The sequence below is a fragment of the Eptesicus fuscus genome, chromosome 12 (genome assembly GCF_027574615.1).
Source record: "Eptesicus fuscus isolate TK198812 chromosome 12, DD_ASM_mEF_20220401, whole genome shotgun sequence".
Lineage (NCBI taxonomy): Eukaryota > Metazoa > Chordata > Mammalia > Chiroptera > Vespertilionidae > Eptesicus > Eptesicus fuscus.
In genome coordinates, this window is record NC_072484.1 from 34,073,104 (window position 1) to 34,089,829 (window position 16,726).

The following is a 16,726-nucleotide window of genomic DNA, read 5'->3' on the forward strand; positions in this document are numbered from 1 at the left end:
CAAATCTATGGTAGCCCAGTTGGAGGATTTGGCTCATGAGAGAAATCACAATTGATGGCATCTCCCTGGTTCCCTCCCCCCGCCCCCACCCCATACACACCCCAACTCTTTCTTTTCGTTCAAGTGTACTTCTTTGAAACCACTATCACACCTTGTAATTAAATACACACCTTGTAATTAAATAATTTTAAAGATTTCGTGCTTGTCTGCTCCTCCCACCCCTAACTCCATGGGAAAGCACCACTGTATTCCTGGAGATATTGCTGTATAAGACTCAGTGTATAGTAAGGCCTCGTGAGCGTCTGAAGACGGGGCAGGAGGATCCCTGTGAGCTCTGAATGGGCTTTCTGTGGGGCTGGGCTGGAGGTTGCTGAAGCGGGTATTGGGGGTTTATGTGACAGAAATGGGGTCCCTGAGAGGCAGGGATGGAGGTCTGTGTGAAGAGGAAATGGAGATCCCAAAAGGTGTAAATGGGGAGGGGGGTTAGGCGATAGCCATTGGTGAATCTCCGAGATGAAGAGGCTGAAGTAGCAGCCACGGTGGCTTCCACTGGGCAGAGATAGGGCTCCTGTGGGAGGGGAATGAGAAGTCTAGGACAAGGGATGGGCCTCTGATGCACAGTTGGGGCAGGGGTCCTGTGTTCATTGGGGGTCCTTGGGTGGTCCAGGTGAGGTGGGGAGGGGGCTGCAAAAGTGGGGGATACCGTGTGCAGTGGGAATAAGGTCCGTGTTGCGGAGCTGGCGGTCTCACATGCCATGGAGACGTGTGTGCGACAGAGTTGGAGTCAGGTCTAGTGTGGCGGCGGTGGGACGGTGTGCAAAGTTGGGGGATCCAAATAAGGCGGGTTTAGGGGTCCACATGCTCCGGTGACTGGATCATCGAGGCGGAGCTGGGGCGCCCCGGGAGGCTGGATTTTCCGCGGGCCATGGCCAGGTTCCAGGACTGGGGGTTCGGCGGCGGCTCCCGGGCGCCCCCTGGCGGCCCCGACCTCGCCGCCGCCGCCGCGGTTCCCACAATGCTCGCGTGGCCCCGCTTGGGTTCCCGTGGCGGCGGCGGCTCCAAGATGGCGCAGACGATCTTCGAGGCCCTGGAGGGTGAGCGGCGGCGGTGTCGTGGGAAGCGGCTGTTCCGCGTTGCGCCCCCTCCCGCCGCGCCCTCGCAGCGCGGGGCCCAGGGCGCGCGGCGGCCGCGGGGCGGAGGGCGCCGGGGCCGGAACAGCCGGGGGGAGGGGCGCGGGCGGGAACAGCCGCGGGAGCCGGGGCCCGGGTGGGAGCCTCCACACCGAACTGCGGTGGAGAGCAGGCTCAGTGGCGGGCGGGCCTCGGGACCGGAACAGCAGGACAGAGGAAGCCCTGGGAGGGAGCCCTGGGACCGGAACAGCCGGGGGAAGGCTGGCCCGGCGGGGAGGGGGGCCTCGGGCCGGAATGGCACCTGCTGCCGGCGGCCGCGGGAAGGGCTCCTGGAGGGAACAGCCGGGAGGGTGGGGCCGTCCGGGCCTGGAACCGCGGGAGAGGGCGGCAGCCTCCTGCGGGCCGTGGGGTGGGAGCTTTTATGGGACGGGAGGGCCTAGGCCTCCGGAGCTGCCCAGCCAGGCGTTTGACCATGAACTAGTATGGAGCCTCATGCTGTGACAGGTCTCAGTTCAGATCAGGAAAGGACAGTTGCCTCCTGCGTGCAATGCCAGGACTTGGTGCTCACAAAGCCAGCAAACACCAGGCGCCTATTTTATGCACCGTCTGGGGATGCAGAGTTTTACAAACTAAGACCAAGAAAGGATGGGTGCCACAGTTGTGCTTGGCTGGGACGTGGTGTCCCAGGCCCACACCAGCGGACACTGGGCACCGACTGATGGTCCTGTGCTCTGCAAGATCCTAAAATGGGAGTGGGCCTCAGGCACAGGGAATTGTGGGCTTTGGAGGCAGCAAACGCTGAGAGCCTACTGGAACTCGTGGAGGAAGCCTAGGCGACTTCAGGGTCATGTCATAGAGTTGATGTTGGGAGAGGGGGGTGGGGGTTGCAGACCCACAAGTGTTCTTGGAGGGGTGTGATAGGACGAGTATACACATAATTAGAGTCCAGACTGAAAGTAGGCCGGACTAATGGTATGTGGCTGAGGCTTTGAGCGCTGCAACTGCCCCGGAGATCGCAGCCATGTGCCTTCACTTCTTGGAGGATTGGAGTTCTCACCGTGATATAGGGTGTAAATCCCTACCCACCCCCCACCCCCTACCCCCGCCCCGCATCTACTCATTGAACCAGACAGTCCCTGTCCCATAGTCCAGTGGAGAACAGATAGAAATGATACAACGAGCAGTTATAGAATTACCATACGAAAAAGACAAACAGTAAAGGAAAATAACCTCAGCTGGCGTCACTGCTATGATGGTGATGGATGTGGAGGGCCAGGGTCAGTGGTGGTTCTCTCTGGGGGGGCCAATAGGATGGGGTGAGGCCTGCTTTCTCTTAGGTTCCATGGGATTCATCAGTGTTTGAATTTTTACTGCAAGAATGTGTTTGTGTTTGAATTTTTACTGCAAGAATGTGTTCGTGTATTGAGTGGTGAATAAATTAAAGAAAAAATCAGTTCTTAGGACAGTGTGATGCATGCTGGGCTAGGGGGAGGGTAGCAGAACTGTTGGGGATCTAGAGATGACCTGGGCAGTGGGAACCGTATTTGCAAAGCTCTGGGGCGAGAGAGGTCTTTTAGGGATTCACAGAAGTTCGCATGGGTGAGCAGCTAGAGATGAGGCTTGTGAACTTTATCTTGGACTCAGAGTGGAGCTAAGAAAGGATTTTCAGCAGGGGAGCAACACAATGTGATACATGTTTTATAAAGTTCACCCCGGCTGCTCTGAGGGGGCCAGAATAGCAGCAGGAAGGTGAAGGAGATGACTGCGGTTGTCCTGCTGAGAACTGATGGTGGTGTGGGCCCAAGGGACAGCTGTGGGGTTGGAGAGAAAGTGAATCTGAGTGATATTTAGGAGACAGATTTGCTGAAGGAATAGAAATGGGGGGAGGGAGAGGAGATAGGTTGAGGGAAAAATCAAGCGGTGCCCCAGAGGCTGTGGCTGGGTGGACAGTGGTACCCTGTTCTTGATGAGGATTACTGGAAGAGGAACAGACTAGGGGAGCAGTGATGACATTTAGTTTGAGTTCAGTTTATTTTTATTTATTGACTAGAGGCCTGATGCACGAAATTCGTGCAAGGGCCTTGGCCCTGGCCCCCGCCCGCTGTGGCTTTGTCCGGAAGGACATCCGGTTTAATTAGCATATTACCCTTTTATTATTATAGATTTTAGAGAGGCGTGAGAAAGAGAAACATCGGTTTGTTGTTCCACTTATTTATGCATTCATTGCTTGAGTATTGTATGTGTCTTGACCAGGGATTGAACCTGCAACCTTAACGTAACAGGATGACTCTAACCAACTTGCTCTGCCTGGCCAGAGGAGTTGGAGTTCAGTTTACTAGTAGATAGGCACCACTTTTTGAAAAAATATTTTATTATTATTACTTGTTGTTAATCCTTACCTGAGGATATTTTTTTATTGATTTTTAGAGAGAGTGGAAGGGAGGAAGGGATGGTGGGGGGGGAAAGAGGGAGAAACACCGAGGTGAAAGAGTCGCATCGATTGGTTGCCTCCCGCCTGAGCCCTGACCGGGTCCAGGATGGATAACTGCAACACAGGTGCATGCCCTTGACTGGGAATCGAACCTGTAACCGTTTGGTCTTTGGGCCAATGCTCTAACTACTGAGCAAAAATGGCCAGAGCTATTTTGAAATAATTTTTTTCTGAAGATTCACATGCAGAGCCCTAGTTGGTTTTGCTCAGTGGTTAGAACATCGGCCTGAGGACTGAAGGGTCTTGGGTTCAATTCCAGTCAAGGGCACACTCCTCGGTTGCAGGCTCGATCCCTGGCCCTAGTCGGGGCACATTTGGGAGGCAACCAATCGATGTGTTTCTCTCGTGTTGCTGTTTCTCTCTCTTTCTCTCCCCCTCCTTTCTACTCTCTCTAAAAATTGATGGGGAAAAAATATCCTCTGGTGGAGATTGACAAAAAAGAGAAAAAAGAAATAATACAGAGAGAACCCATGTACACTTTACCTAGTTTCCCCCAATGTAATATCTTGCAAAACTATCCTATCATATACAACCAGTCAACAACACACAGAACAGTTCCATCACTACAAGATGTTGTCCTTTTATAGCCACACCCACCTCCTTCCCCTACCCCCTATTCCTGATGCTCGGCAACCACCTGTTCTCCATTTCCAAAGTGTTTTCATTTCAAGAATGTCCTGTAGCCCTAACTGGTTTGGCTTAGAGGATAGAGCGTCGGCCTGCAGACTCAAGGGTCCCAGGTTCGATTCTGGTCAAGGGCATGTACTTTGGTTGTGGGCACATCCCCAGTGGGGAGTGTGCAGGAGGCAGCTGATCGATATTTCTCTCTCGTCGATGTTTCTAACTCTCTATCCCTCTCCCTTCCTCTCTGTAAAAAATCAATAAAATATATTAAAAAATAAAAAAGAATGTCATGTAAATGTAATCACATAGTATATAATCTTTGAGATTGACCTTTTTTCATTCATCGTAATTCCATGGAGATTTGTATACTGTTGTGTATATCAAAAATTTTGTTCCCTTTTATTGCTGGATATACCACAGTTTTTGTTTTTTGTCCCCCCCCCCCCAATATATTTTTATTGATTTCAGAGAGGAAGAAAGAGAGAGAGATAGAAACATCAATGATGAGGAGAATCATTGATCAGCTGCCTCCTGCACACAAACTGGGCACGTACCCTGATGGAATTGAAATGTGATTTCCTGGTTCATAGATTGATACTCAACCACTGAGCCACACCAGCTGGGCTGTTTTGTTTGTTTGTTTTGAGAGTCTTCTTTAAAGCTGGGGCAGTGAAACAAGGAAGGGCTTAGGATAGAGAAGCTGGAGAGAGACCAGGTGGGGCTTCTTTGATTCTCTAGAAATATGTGAGCCAAGGCGGGGCTGCTGTCAGCTCACTGGAGAGTCAGAGAAAAGGGGGGCTTGGAGACAGGTTTAAGGTGTTAGCCCAGGAGAGTGGCCGCTGCCCATTGCTGCCCTGGTTGCAAGTCACCTGGGGACCCTTCGGGTTTAGGAGATGCATGCCTGTGTGGAAAGAGGGGAGAGGGGAAGGGAGAGCGAGCCTGGATATATCATGGTTTAAACATTCACTTGTTGAAGGACATTTGAGTTTGTTTCAGTTTTTTTACTATTATAAATAAAGCTGCTCTGAATGTTCATGTACAGATTTGACACAAATGCTAACATACAATTTTGCATAAAACCTTAGAAGTTTTACTGAAGCTCATTCAGGGAAGCATGAGCTGCGATATTAGGGAGAATGAGTCTAGGGGTGAGTGAGGCTGCCCAGGGAGAGTATAAGAGGGGAAGGAGTATAAGAGGGGAGTCCAGACAGAAGGAACCCTTCAAAATAGAAACATTTCGTCCTGGCCGGCTTGGCTCAGTGGATAGAGCGTCGGCCTGCAGACTGAAGGGTCCCAGGTTCGATTCCGGCCAAGGACACATGCCTGGGTTGCAGGCTTGATCCCCAGTAGGGGGTGTGCAGGAGGCAGCTGATCAATGATTCTCTCTCATCATTGATGATTGATGTTTCTACCTCTCTCTCCTCCCTTCCTCCCTTCCTCTCTCCTCCCTTCCTCTCTGAAATCAATAAAGAAATATTTTTTTAAAATAGAAACATTTAGGGGGATACCTAGGAGAAGCAGAGAGTAAAGGAGGCTAGGTAGGAGCGAACAGAACAGAAAGATGGAAGACCCGGGAAAGGTGATGTCCTGAAGCCAAAGAAGGGAGTGTTTCACCTGATGCTGCCAGATGGTGGTATTGGTGGGTTTGTAGGGCTTAAGCCCCACTGGAGTGGGTGAAGGAGGATTGGGAGGTGGAGGATGATAGATGGCTCTCATCAGATCTTGATCTTTTTTTTTTAAATTTCTTTATTGATTAAGGTATCACATATTTGTCCTCATCCCCCCATTCCCATCCCACACCCCTCCCCACACATACCCCCACCCTCCTGTTGTCCCCAACCGCTGGTTAGGCGCATATGCTTGCACACAAGTCCTTTGGTTGCAGTTGCTTGATCTTGACAAAAAAAGATGAGAGAAAAAAGACGAGAGATGGAAACATGGGTTCGAGGAGGGGCATTCTAGAGAGACCTGTGTTCTGGCTCATGGGAACGAGGGAGCTAGTTGGTAGTGAGTGGTTTCTGAGGGAGCAGGAGGGGATGGATGTAAGGGCTGGCCTCAGGAGGGACACAGCCTGCATAGTAACAGGGAAAGGTGTGGATTCACTTTGGCTGTGGGAGCTAATGGTTATAATTTGCATTGCAGTTAGAAGCTAGGGCAGGTGTCCAGGTAAGAGCTGAGAAGTTGGGGACAGAGCATTGGCTGTGGGGACAGAGAGAAGGAGGCACCCTCTGGGTTATTTGGAAGGAAGCAACTTAGGTGTGACGAGGCCTGTCCTCCAGCTAGTGACATGGCTGGACAAGTTTACTACTGTGAACCTCAGCAGTGACAACTGATTGGAAAACATGGAAATAGTCTGCTTCTCAAGAGTCCCCTGACTACAAATTAAGATTATGCTATTTATTGAGGAACAAAAAAGACAAGCATGCATTGGAAAACAGGGGAAGTAAGGTTACCCAAGTGCAAACAGATTTGTGGGGTTGGTGGGGTGTGGACGGGGAAGACTTGGTGATTTTCAGAGGAGCTGTATTACTTAGGATTAGATCCAGCCATGATCAAGAGAGCAGCACAACCTATCAGTGGCTTAAATAGGCTAGAAGTTCATTTCTCTCACATGGGAGTTAGGAGGGAGACAGTCCAGAGCTATGAGGGTGACTGTGTTCTGCAAGATTCTCAGAGGCCCAGGATTTTTCCACTTTTTTGCCTTGCCCTGGGGCATGGCCCTTGTCCTCCTGACATGGGATTCTTATTTTAGGAAGCAGATGGAGGGTAGGACAAATAAGGGGGTTGAATACCAGGCAGCTTTTAAGAAAATTTCCCAGAAACTGCCATATGCACCCCATTGGCCAGAACTTAAACATTCCGTGGCTGCAGGAGTGGCTGGGAAGTGTAATTTTTATTCTGGAACCAGCTTTTGGCCAAAGTATTGGGTTCTATTGCAGTGGAAGTAGGAGAGCATGTATATCAGGGCACCATCACTGTCTTGGCAGTGGGGGCCTTGCAGTGGGTCTGGCTTGTAAAGGTGATGTCAGAGCAGGATGCTCGGCCCACCTTCCAAAGAGGTTGCATTTGTTTTTTCAGGAATGGACAATCAGACCGTCCTGGCTGTCCAGTCGTTGTTGGATGGTCAAGGAGCAGTCCCTGATCCAACAGGCCAGAGTGTCAATGCACCCCCTACTATCCAGCCGCTAGGTGAGTATCTGCTCAGGTTCACCAACGGGAAGGGTGAGTGGCTCCCCATGAAAAACAAGCGGTACTCATGAGAGGATGTGGGAGTGGACCTTCTCCCCTTCCTTCCAGGCTGGAGGCTAATGATCAGGCCGATGCCTTTTTCTGCTCATCTCTAAGAACACCCTCTCTCAATCACTTAGTGAATTCGGGGGTCATGACACCAGGAATGGCTAGGAGTCCTGATGCTTAGCAATGTTTGTACCTTTGACCCAGAAGTCGTTTCTCAGCCTCCCATCTATGGAAAGAACAGGCTGAGTCTGACTCTCTCCAATTTACAGGCCATTCCCCTAAGACAGAGAAGTTCTTTTTCTTTTTTTAAATAGGTTTTTATTGATTTTAGAGAGAGAGCACGGGAGAGGGAGAAAGAGAGAGAGAAACATGGATGGGCTGCCTCCTAGGGATTGAGCCCACAACCAGTGTATGTGCTCTGACCAGGAACGGAACCAGCGACCTTTTGGTGCATGGGATGCCGCTCAACCAACTGAGCCACACTGGGCAGGGCCAAGAACTTTTAGAGCCCTGTGTGAGAAGTGTGTTCAGTTACTTATTCCACAAACATATGTGAGTACTTGGGAACCATGTTGGGAACAGAGAGATACACACCTGGGTTTGAATCCTTGTTCCTGGCTCTGTGCCTTTGGGCAAGTGAGTTAACCTTTCTGTGTCCACGTTTTCACATCTGTGAAATGGGGATAATAGTCCTACCTCATAGAAATCTTGTGAGGATACTTGGGATACTTTTGTAGCTGTTATAAATAAGAAATGCAAGTTTCTTGTGGTTTTGTTATCAATGAGTTTGTGTTCTTATCTCCTGATATAAAAGAATTTAGACCAGGAACACTGATAAAAAGCAAAGGCAGATTTACTGAGACTCTGCCGAAGGTAAGAACACTGAGATAGGGCCCCAGGTTCTGCACACCAAATGTGGGGCGTGGGGAGTTTTATTCCTTGGGAACACAGAAGTTGAAGGGGTTAACAAACCATAATGTAGGTTGCCTGGCTTTTTCCTTTGTAGGAATGCTGGGGTCCCACTGAAGTCTGGGTACATGTCAGTAAAGCAAGGCATTCTGGGATTGTGCAAGACTTACTATGGGATGCAGGAAGGGACTTTTCCAACCAGGTATTGAGTTTGTCTAGGGTTTGTGGCTTGGCTTTAAATCTGAAAAACAAAAGAAGTCAGGTTAGCCCTGGCCGATGTAGCTCAGTGGTTGGAGCATTGGCACATGCACTGAAGGCTGTAGGTTTGATTCCCGGTTGAGGGCACATACTTGGGTTGCAGGTTCATTTCCCACCCCTGGTCAGGTGTGTGCAGGAGGCAATCGGTCAATGTTTCTCTCTCACATCCATGTTTTTCTCTCTCTTTCTCTCCCGCCCTTCCTCCCTTTCACTCCCCCTGAAAACCTATGGAGAGAATATCCTCCATAACAACAACAACAAAAATGATAAGAGAAGTCAGGTTAATTCCCGGGCCATTGTTTTATAGCTATCTATTGATAACTGCCATAGTTCTGGCTTGACTTAACTTGATGGAACAATTTTTGGGAACATTTTATTTTACCTGTTTTAGTTTATACAAGATTAAAGTTTATTTTTCTGTTATATGAAGTACTGATGGGCATTTGGGGTGGATATGGTGAGACCCAGATTCCTTTCTTGTGGCTGTACTATCCTCAACATGCTGCCTAGGATGGTTGCTCCAGCCTCTCACTTTCATTTCCACATTCCAGCCAACATGAGAGGAAAAAAGATGGAAGTGTGAGTCATACTCCTTCCAGTTAAGGAGAAGTTGCATAGACACTATACCTCTGGTCTTGTCTTATTGGTCAGAGTTCAGTCAGTCACATGACATGTCTAGCTGCAAAGAAGGCTGGGAAATACAGTCTTTAACTAGACAGCCATGTTTCACACTGAAATTTGTATTGAGAGTGAATATTGAATGACAAGTTGACATTTCTGCCACAACATGCCAAGTGCTTAGCACAGTGAGTGGCCATGACCCTCAGTAATGTGTCGTGTTAAGTAGCTAATCATTCATTTAGTTTTTAATTCATTCAGCAAACATCCACTGAGGGCCTCCTATGTGCCCAGGAGATACTATAGTTATGGTGAAAAGTAAGACATATTTTTTCCCTTGGGGTCTCACAGTCTGGTGGTGATGCGAAAAGTGTGATATGAGAAGGCACTGTGGCCACTGCTTTAGGAAAGCTTCCTAGAGGAGGTGACATCTGAGCTGAGCCTTGTAGAATGAGTTGGTCTGAGTGAGGCAGCTTGACAGGTGAAAACTGGATGCAAAGCCACAGAGGAGTGTGATCATGTGGCCTATTTGGCAACTGATGAATAAATTGAGGCAGGGTAAAGATTCTGAAGTTCTCAACTTTGAAGCGAACGCTCTTTACTATTTCCTGAACCTAATTTTTTGATACCTTCATGCACATGGCTGGATCTTCCCGTTGGTGCCTATGTGGTTTTGAAAGCTCCTAGGAAGCACAAAATTGGCACTTGACTCATGCACATGGAATCACAGAATGCTGTTAGATCTGCTGTCCTCCTGGTCCAGATGCAGGTCTCCTCCCATTTCTCACTGTAATACCTGCTCCTTTATTGCTTTTCTTTTGTTATTCTCCTCCTGCTGCTGTGTGGTGTGACCCCTAGATGATGAGGATGTCTTTCTCTGCGGGAAGTGTAAGAAGCAGTTCAACTCACTGCCGGCGTTTATGACCCACAAGCGGGAACAGTGCCAGGGGAATGCCCCGCCCCTGGCCACAGTTTCACTGGCCACCAACAGCATCTACACGCCTTCAGCAGCACCCACAGCAGTCCAGCAGGCCCCACCTCCTACGAATCGCCAGGTATTCATTCAATTGTTTATTCATCCATTCAGCAAGGTTTGTGGGGTTTTTTTGAGCACCCGCTGTGTGTCAGGCACTGTGCAGGCATTAGGGGTACAGTTATGGACAAACAGACCAAGTCACTGCCCTCATAGATTTGAGTGAGACAGACAGTACCCAAGCAGATTTGTAGAGATATGCTTTTTTCAGGATGTTAAATGCAGAGGGATAGAGGATGTCATGACCAGGGTAGGAGTTTTTGCCATTTTTGTATATGGTGCTTGGGGGAAGGTTCTGTGAAGAACTGACATTTGAGCAGAGACCTAAGGAGATGAGAGAACGAATCTAGCAACCAATTTGGGGAAGAGGATTCCAGGATATGTGGTCAGCAAGTGCAAAGGCCCTGAGGCAGTTGTGTGCTGGGAACAGCAAGGAGGTGAGAGTGGCTGGATCTGAATGAGTGAGGAGGAGGGTTGGAGATGATAAGCTCAGAGAGGCAACAAGGGGATCTTGTGGTGTGACCCCTAGATGATGAGGATGTCTTTCTCATGTGGGACTTGTGGACTTTTATTCTGAGAAATAGGAGCCATTGGGGGGTTTTGAGCAGAAGAGGGATAAGGTCTGATTTACACTTTAACTAGGTCACACTGGATGCTGTACAGAGAACAGAGTTTAATGGCAGTCAAGAGAGAAAGCCAGGAGTCAATATCCATGACTATATTGTACTGTTGTACAATAGGAGACTGTTGTACAAATCCAGGTAGAGGGTGGTGGCTTGATCAGGGTGGTACTGGTAGAGGTCGTGAGAAGGATGAGATTTTGGAAATATTTTGGAGAGCTTGTAGATAGATTGAGTGTGAGGTGTGAGATCAAGAGGAGTCAAGGGTGACTCCAGAGTTGGAGTTGCCATTAACCAACATGGGGAAAACGGCTAGGAGAAGATTGGAGGGGATGTTAGGAGTCCAGCTGGACATGTTGGATTTGAGATGCCCAATAGACTTTTAAGTGGAGGCCACTGTGAAGATGCAGACAGATACACAACTCTGGAGGTCAGGGGAGAGGGCCCGGCTGGAGGTATCTGGAGAAGCTTCCAGAGTCCTCAGTCAGGAACACAGTTCTGGAGCAAAGACACCCAGGGTAGGGTCCCTTAAGGCAGTGGTCACCAACCGGTGGTCCGAGGACCCCCGGTTGTCTTTGAGGTCTGAAAGGTTGGCGACCGCTGCCTTAAGGGATTAAAGAATCTTTATAAAGGGAGCTGGGCATGTCTCAGGATGCCAGGTCAAGGAGTCGAATTTCCCTGACTTCCTCCATATTTCTTTAAAATATTATTTTCCTTGATTGTAGTAGTCATAATTCTCGTCATCAAAATGAAAGCCTTCATGCCCAGGCCCATAGAACATGTAGATGGAAACTTTTCAAGTTACTACAGACATAAAACACTGAACACAGTTCTTTTTCTCACTCTTTGAATATGAGTTTAGTTATCAGAAAATATCCCCCACACACACCTTTTTTTTTTTCTTTTTTTTTTTCCAATAAAAGGAGAGGGAAAAATTCTTTCAGTCTTGGGCAGAGAAAATAACTTCAGAACACCAACAATTGGCCCTGGCCGGGTAGCTCAGTTGGTTAGAGTGTCATCCTGATACAAAGGTTTGGTCCCCAGTCAGAGCACATACTAGAATCAACCAAAGAATGCATAAGTAAGTGAAGGAACAAATTGATGTTTCTTTCTCTCTCCCTCAAATCAATACATAAAAATTAGAAAAGAAAAGCAATAGGTAAACAAAACAAAATACCCTTTCCATCTGCTGACTGGAGCAGTCACGGCAGGTTTGACACTCCCTTATAAGATCTGCCTTTCATCTTCACTGTTAACCTGAGAGCGTATTATTATTTTTATTATTCACTCATTTGTTTGAAGGCAATACATGTTTCCCTTCTTTGTAAAAGAATGTTACAAATCAAGTCCTCTTTGGCACTATTCCTCTCCCTTGCCCCCAGTAACTACTGATAGGTATTCTTCTCAACCTTTTAAGATACTTTCACATATTTATTTAAGTATCATAGGAATTATATAATAGTATTATTTTTGATTTTCAAAAATAAGAGTACATAATGTACATGCTATTATATAATTTGATTTTTCATGCAATACCTTTTACCTGCTGTATAGTATTCTATCCATGACTGTATTGTACTTTTTAATCCATTGAATTAAAAGAAACAACACTGTACAGAATACTCTTGTTCATGAACTCCCTGTGGACATGTGTGCTTCTCTAGGATAGATGCTGGAAGTATTATTTCTGGGTTGTAGGTAATGTGCCTTACAGGGAGGTATGACTTATTCCTCTCATTTGATAGATAGGGAAATGGAGGTTCAGAGAGGTGGAGTGACTTGCTCAGGATCACACAGCAGCAGGGAGCATCAGAGGTGGAAATGGAATTTAGTTCTGTGGGACTTCGGAACCCAGATCTTTTGCATCCTGCTCTCTGCTTCTTCCCAGAGCCTCACACATGTTCATGCTTCTCTTCCTCTCTCTCTCTCCCCTTCTCTCTCTCTCTCTCTCTCCCCCTCTCCCTCCCTCCCTCCTTCCCTCCCTTTCCAGATCTCCACGTACATCACAGTGCCCCCATCCCCGCTGATCCAGACCTTGGTGCAGGGGAACATCTTGGTGAGCGATGATGTGCTCATGTCTGCCATGTCAGCTTTCACATCCCTGGACCAACCGATGCCCCAGGGCCCGCCGCCTGTGCAGGTAAGAAGGAGGCTAACTTTTCACAGGATCTTATTCCAGGCCTGCATGTTGACTCCTACAGATTCAGAATTTTGTAGAAAGAAGGGGGCTTGGCCCCAGCTCTCCCCCATGCTGAGGAGGACAGCCAGCCTCCCCTTGCCCAACCCTGTGGTTGGGAAGGTTGCCACTTTAATGGGGACCCAGAATGTGACTTTGGAATTTCATAGCCACAGTCCAGCTATTTTGACTCCTGTTTTTATTCTTAACAAAAGTGTTCCATGTCCATTAGAAAATACACAAGAAAAGTAAAAAAAAAAAAATGTTTATTCATAATCTGGAAAGTAAAGTGATAATGGTAACTGACTACAATGTGCATTTCTTGGCTGGATCCTGGGTTGTGGGGGATGGAGCTATAAAGGCATTATTGGGAAAATTAGAATATGGAGGAATTTGAATATTTTAGATAATAGTATTAAATTTACATCCAACTAGAGGCCCGGTGCATGAATTTGTGCACGGATGGGGTCTCTCAGCCTCGTTGGCCATTGGGACTGATCGGGGCCAACCAGCTGTGGGAGGTTGGCTATGGGAGCACACTGACCACCAGGGGGCAGCTCTTGTGTTGACCGTCTACCCCCTGGTGGTCAGTGAGCGTCATAGCGACCCGTCGACCTGTCATTCAGTTGACCCGTCATAAGGATCGCTTAGGCTTTTATATAGATAGATTCCTGAGTGTGATGATTAAATTTTGATTATATAGGAGAATATCCTTATTTTTAGGAGATGTACAGTTTTGAGGAACAAAGTGTTATGATTTATGTAGCTAATTCTCAGGTGGCTTGAAACAGCAGATATATGTGTGTAATAACTGAGTGAATTAAATGAAATATGAAGAGTGTTCAATATGTTCTTTTTTTTATAGAGGTTTTTTAAAAAAATATTTTTTTATTGATTTCAGAGAGGAAGGGAGAGAGAGAGAATCATCAACAATGAGAGAGACATATCAAGTGGTTGTCTCCTGCATGTGCCCCAACCAGGGCCGGGGATTGAGCCTGCAATTGAGGTACATGCCCTTGACCAAAATCAAGCCCTTCAGTCTGATGCTCTATACACTGAGCCAAATCAGAAAGGCTCAATGTATTCTTTTTGCAATCTTTCTATAAGTTTGGAATTTTTCAGGATAAAAATTGGGCAATCAATCAATCAGTCACTCATATTATCTCTATTCAAAGAAAGCACTATCAGAATTTTGGCTTTCCTGACCTTGAATGCAAATAAAATTAGAAATAGGTTTAAAAAAACCATTTATAATATACACACCTATATAAATGGGCCATGTTAAATGCACAGTTCTGGAATTTTCCTTTCTTACTTTGCCTTTTGTTTAACCTCATTCTCTATGCCTATAACTGTACATCAATATTTCCCCAAAAGTTCATTGGAATACTGGCTCCTTGGGATTTTCCAATAAAATAAGGATCTCTGGTCAAACCAGCCTAAAGTGGAGGCATTCTACTTCTTCCCTTGCTTTGTCCCTGTTTTTTTCCTGCAGTAAAGAAATACTTTTGATTCTGTCATCCCAGATTTTTCCCAAAACCTATTTGACTGTGGAACCCAAGGAAGAGCAATTAAAAGGAGCACCCTTTATGAAATACTGCTCAGCATTATCGTTTTAACAGCTGTAAAGGATTCCATCATGTAATGGGTCACCCTCTACTTAGCCAGGCTTCCGTGGATGGACATGTAGGTTGTAGCCACTTTTTGCTGTCATAAATACAGCTGGAGTAACATCCATGTGTAGATATCTTTGTCCACCTGCTTGATTATTTTTGTAGAATAAATTTCTAGAATCCATGGCTGTGTTTCAGGGGTCCATAGCCACCCACCCATGTGGTGACTCCCTAGAAAAACTCCCAGGATTTAGGACGGTTGTACGCATGGCTGTGGTTTATTACAGCAAAAGGAAGCATAGCAGGGTCAGAAGGGAAAAAGGCACATCAGCTGGAGTCTAGAAGAATCCAGGTATAGGTTTCCAAAGTTCTCCTCCTTGGGGGATCAGGGAGAGGCTGCACAAAGCACACTTATTCTGCCCTAGCCGGTTTGGCTCAGTGGATAGAGCATCGGCTTGCGGACTGAAGGGTCCCGGGTTCGATTCCCGGTCAAGGGCATGTACCTTGGTTGCGGGCACATCCCCAGTAGGGGGTGTGCAGGAGGCAGCTGATTGATGTTTCTCTCTCATCGATGTTTCTAACTCTCTATCCCTCTCCCTTCCTCTCTGTAAAAAATCAATAAAAAAATATATTAAAAAAGAAAAAAGCACACTTATTCCTCCAGCAATGAAGAGCAACCAAAAACATGTGTGCAGTATTTCTGCCCAGGGAAGCACACCTAGGACTCTGAGACTCAGGCTTTTATTGGGGATTGGTCACAGATATCCAGCCATGATGATAAAAACTCTAGACGCCCAGATGGTAAGGAAGTGTTCACCATAAATCACATTATTTGTGCAGACAGTCTAGGTGAGTTGATATAATATGGTCAGTGCCCCAGTTGGGCAAAAGAGCCTTATCAACATAGGGAACCTTCTACAAGGCAGGTTCTCAGATGCCAGTTAAGAGCCAGTCCTATAAGCAAGCCTTTCTAAAGACAGCAACATTAGGCCTGCTGTGTGAACTCATTCCTGCACAAACTGGGCCATTTTTGCTGACTTTCACAAAGGAAAGGAATAGCAGCACCTAGCTAATGGCTCCTCTGAATTCTCACATAACTTCGTTTGCAAGCCCCCTCTCAGCATTGTCCTCTGCGCTGCCTTGGGAGTGGCCGTTCTTTCCACATAGCTAAGGCAAATGTCCTTCCTCACTGATAAGACAGCTGGTGTCAAGAGACTATGACGCTTTAATTTTCTCTTCTGATTTCAGAGCAGCCTGAACATGCATTCTGCGCCCAGCTACCTCACCCAGCCTCCACCACCCCCTCAACCCCCTCCACCACTGCCCCCACCCCCACCCCCTCAACCTCCACCCCCACCACCTCAGAGCCTGGGTCCCCCCGGGCGTTCCAACCCTGGTGGGAATGGCGTGGTGGAGGTGTACAGTGCCACGGCACCTCTGGCTGGAAGTGGAACAGTGGAGATCCAGGCATTGGGAATGCAGGCCTACCCACCCCTGGAGGTGAGCAGAGATGGAGTTTGGGGTGGAGGGGGAAAAACTGGTCATGTTCATTATGGGTAACCCAGACCTTTCCTAAGCACCAAACGTGTGCCAGACACTGCTGGAGATACCATGGTGGGGGGTTGCAAAACCAGATCATGTTGTGTACCACATCAGGGGAGAGAGAGACTTTAATCAAGACATCACTGCTGTAAATGTAAAATGCAAACCATGAAAAGGTAGTGTGAAATAGAGGGTGTAGCATACAAGCAGCCCTCAGGGAGTGCTCAGAACAGTCAGAGATGACCTGTTTGTTGGAAAGATGATTCCAAAAAGTATCTATGTATCTCTTACTTTTTAAAAAAAACTAGCAAGATATATTAGTTAGCTATGGCTCTGTAAGAAATATCCACAAAGCTTCAGTGGCATATAGGAAAAACCATTTCTTGTTCTCACATCTGTCGTGGTCAGTGTGGCAACTCTGCTGATCTTGGCTGGGCTCCCCCTGTGTCTGGAGGTTGGCTGGCTGTTGGCTGCT

The 16,726-nt window shown here is 47.4% G+C and overlaps 1 protein-coding gene across 2 annotated transcripts in view; it reads left to right on the forward strand.

Moving 5' to 3' along the window:
* The first annotated feature begins 1,056 nt into the window (after positions 1-1,056).
* The window catches only part of ZNF341 (zinc finger protein 341), a 50,411-nt gene continuing 34,741 nt past the window's right edge, over positions 1,057-16,726 (forward strand). For both annotated transcript variants that reach the window (XM_008149723.3, XM_054723884.1), the window contains exons 1-5: positions 1,057-1,094; positions 7,324-7,434; positions 10,126-10,322; positions 12,911-13,060; positions 15,958-16,209. In XM_008149723.3, coding sequence (XP_008147945.2) covers positions 1,064-1,094; positions 7,324-7,434; positions 10,126-10,322; positions 12,911-13,060; positions 15,958-16,209 — 741 coding nt within the window. In that variant the 5' untranslated portion in view covers positions 1,057-1,063. The remainder of the gene's footprint in view (positions 1,095-7,323; positions 7,435-10,125; positions 10,323-12,910; positions 13,061-15,957; positions 16,210-16,726) is intronic.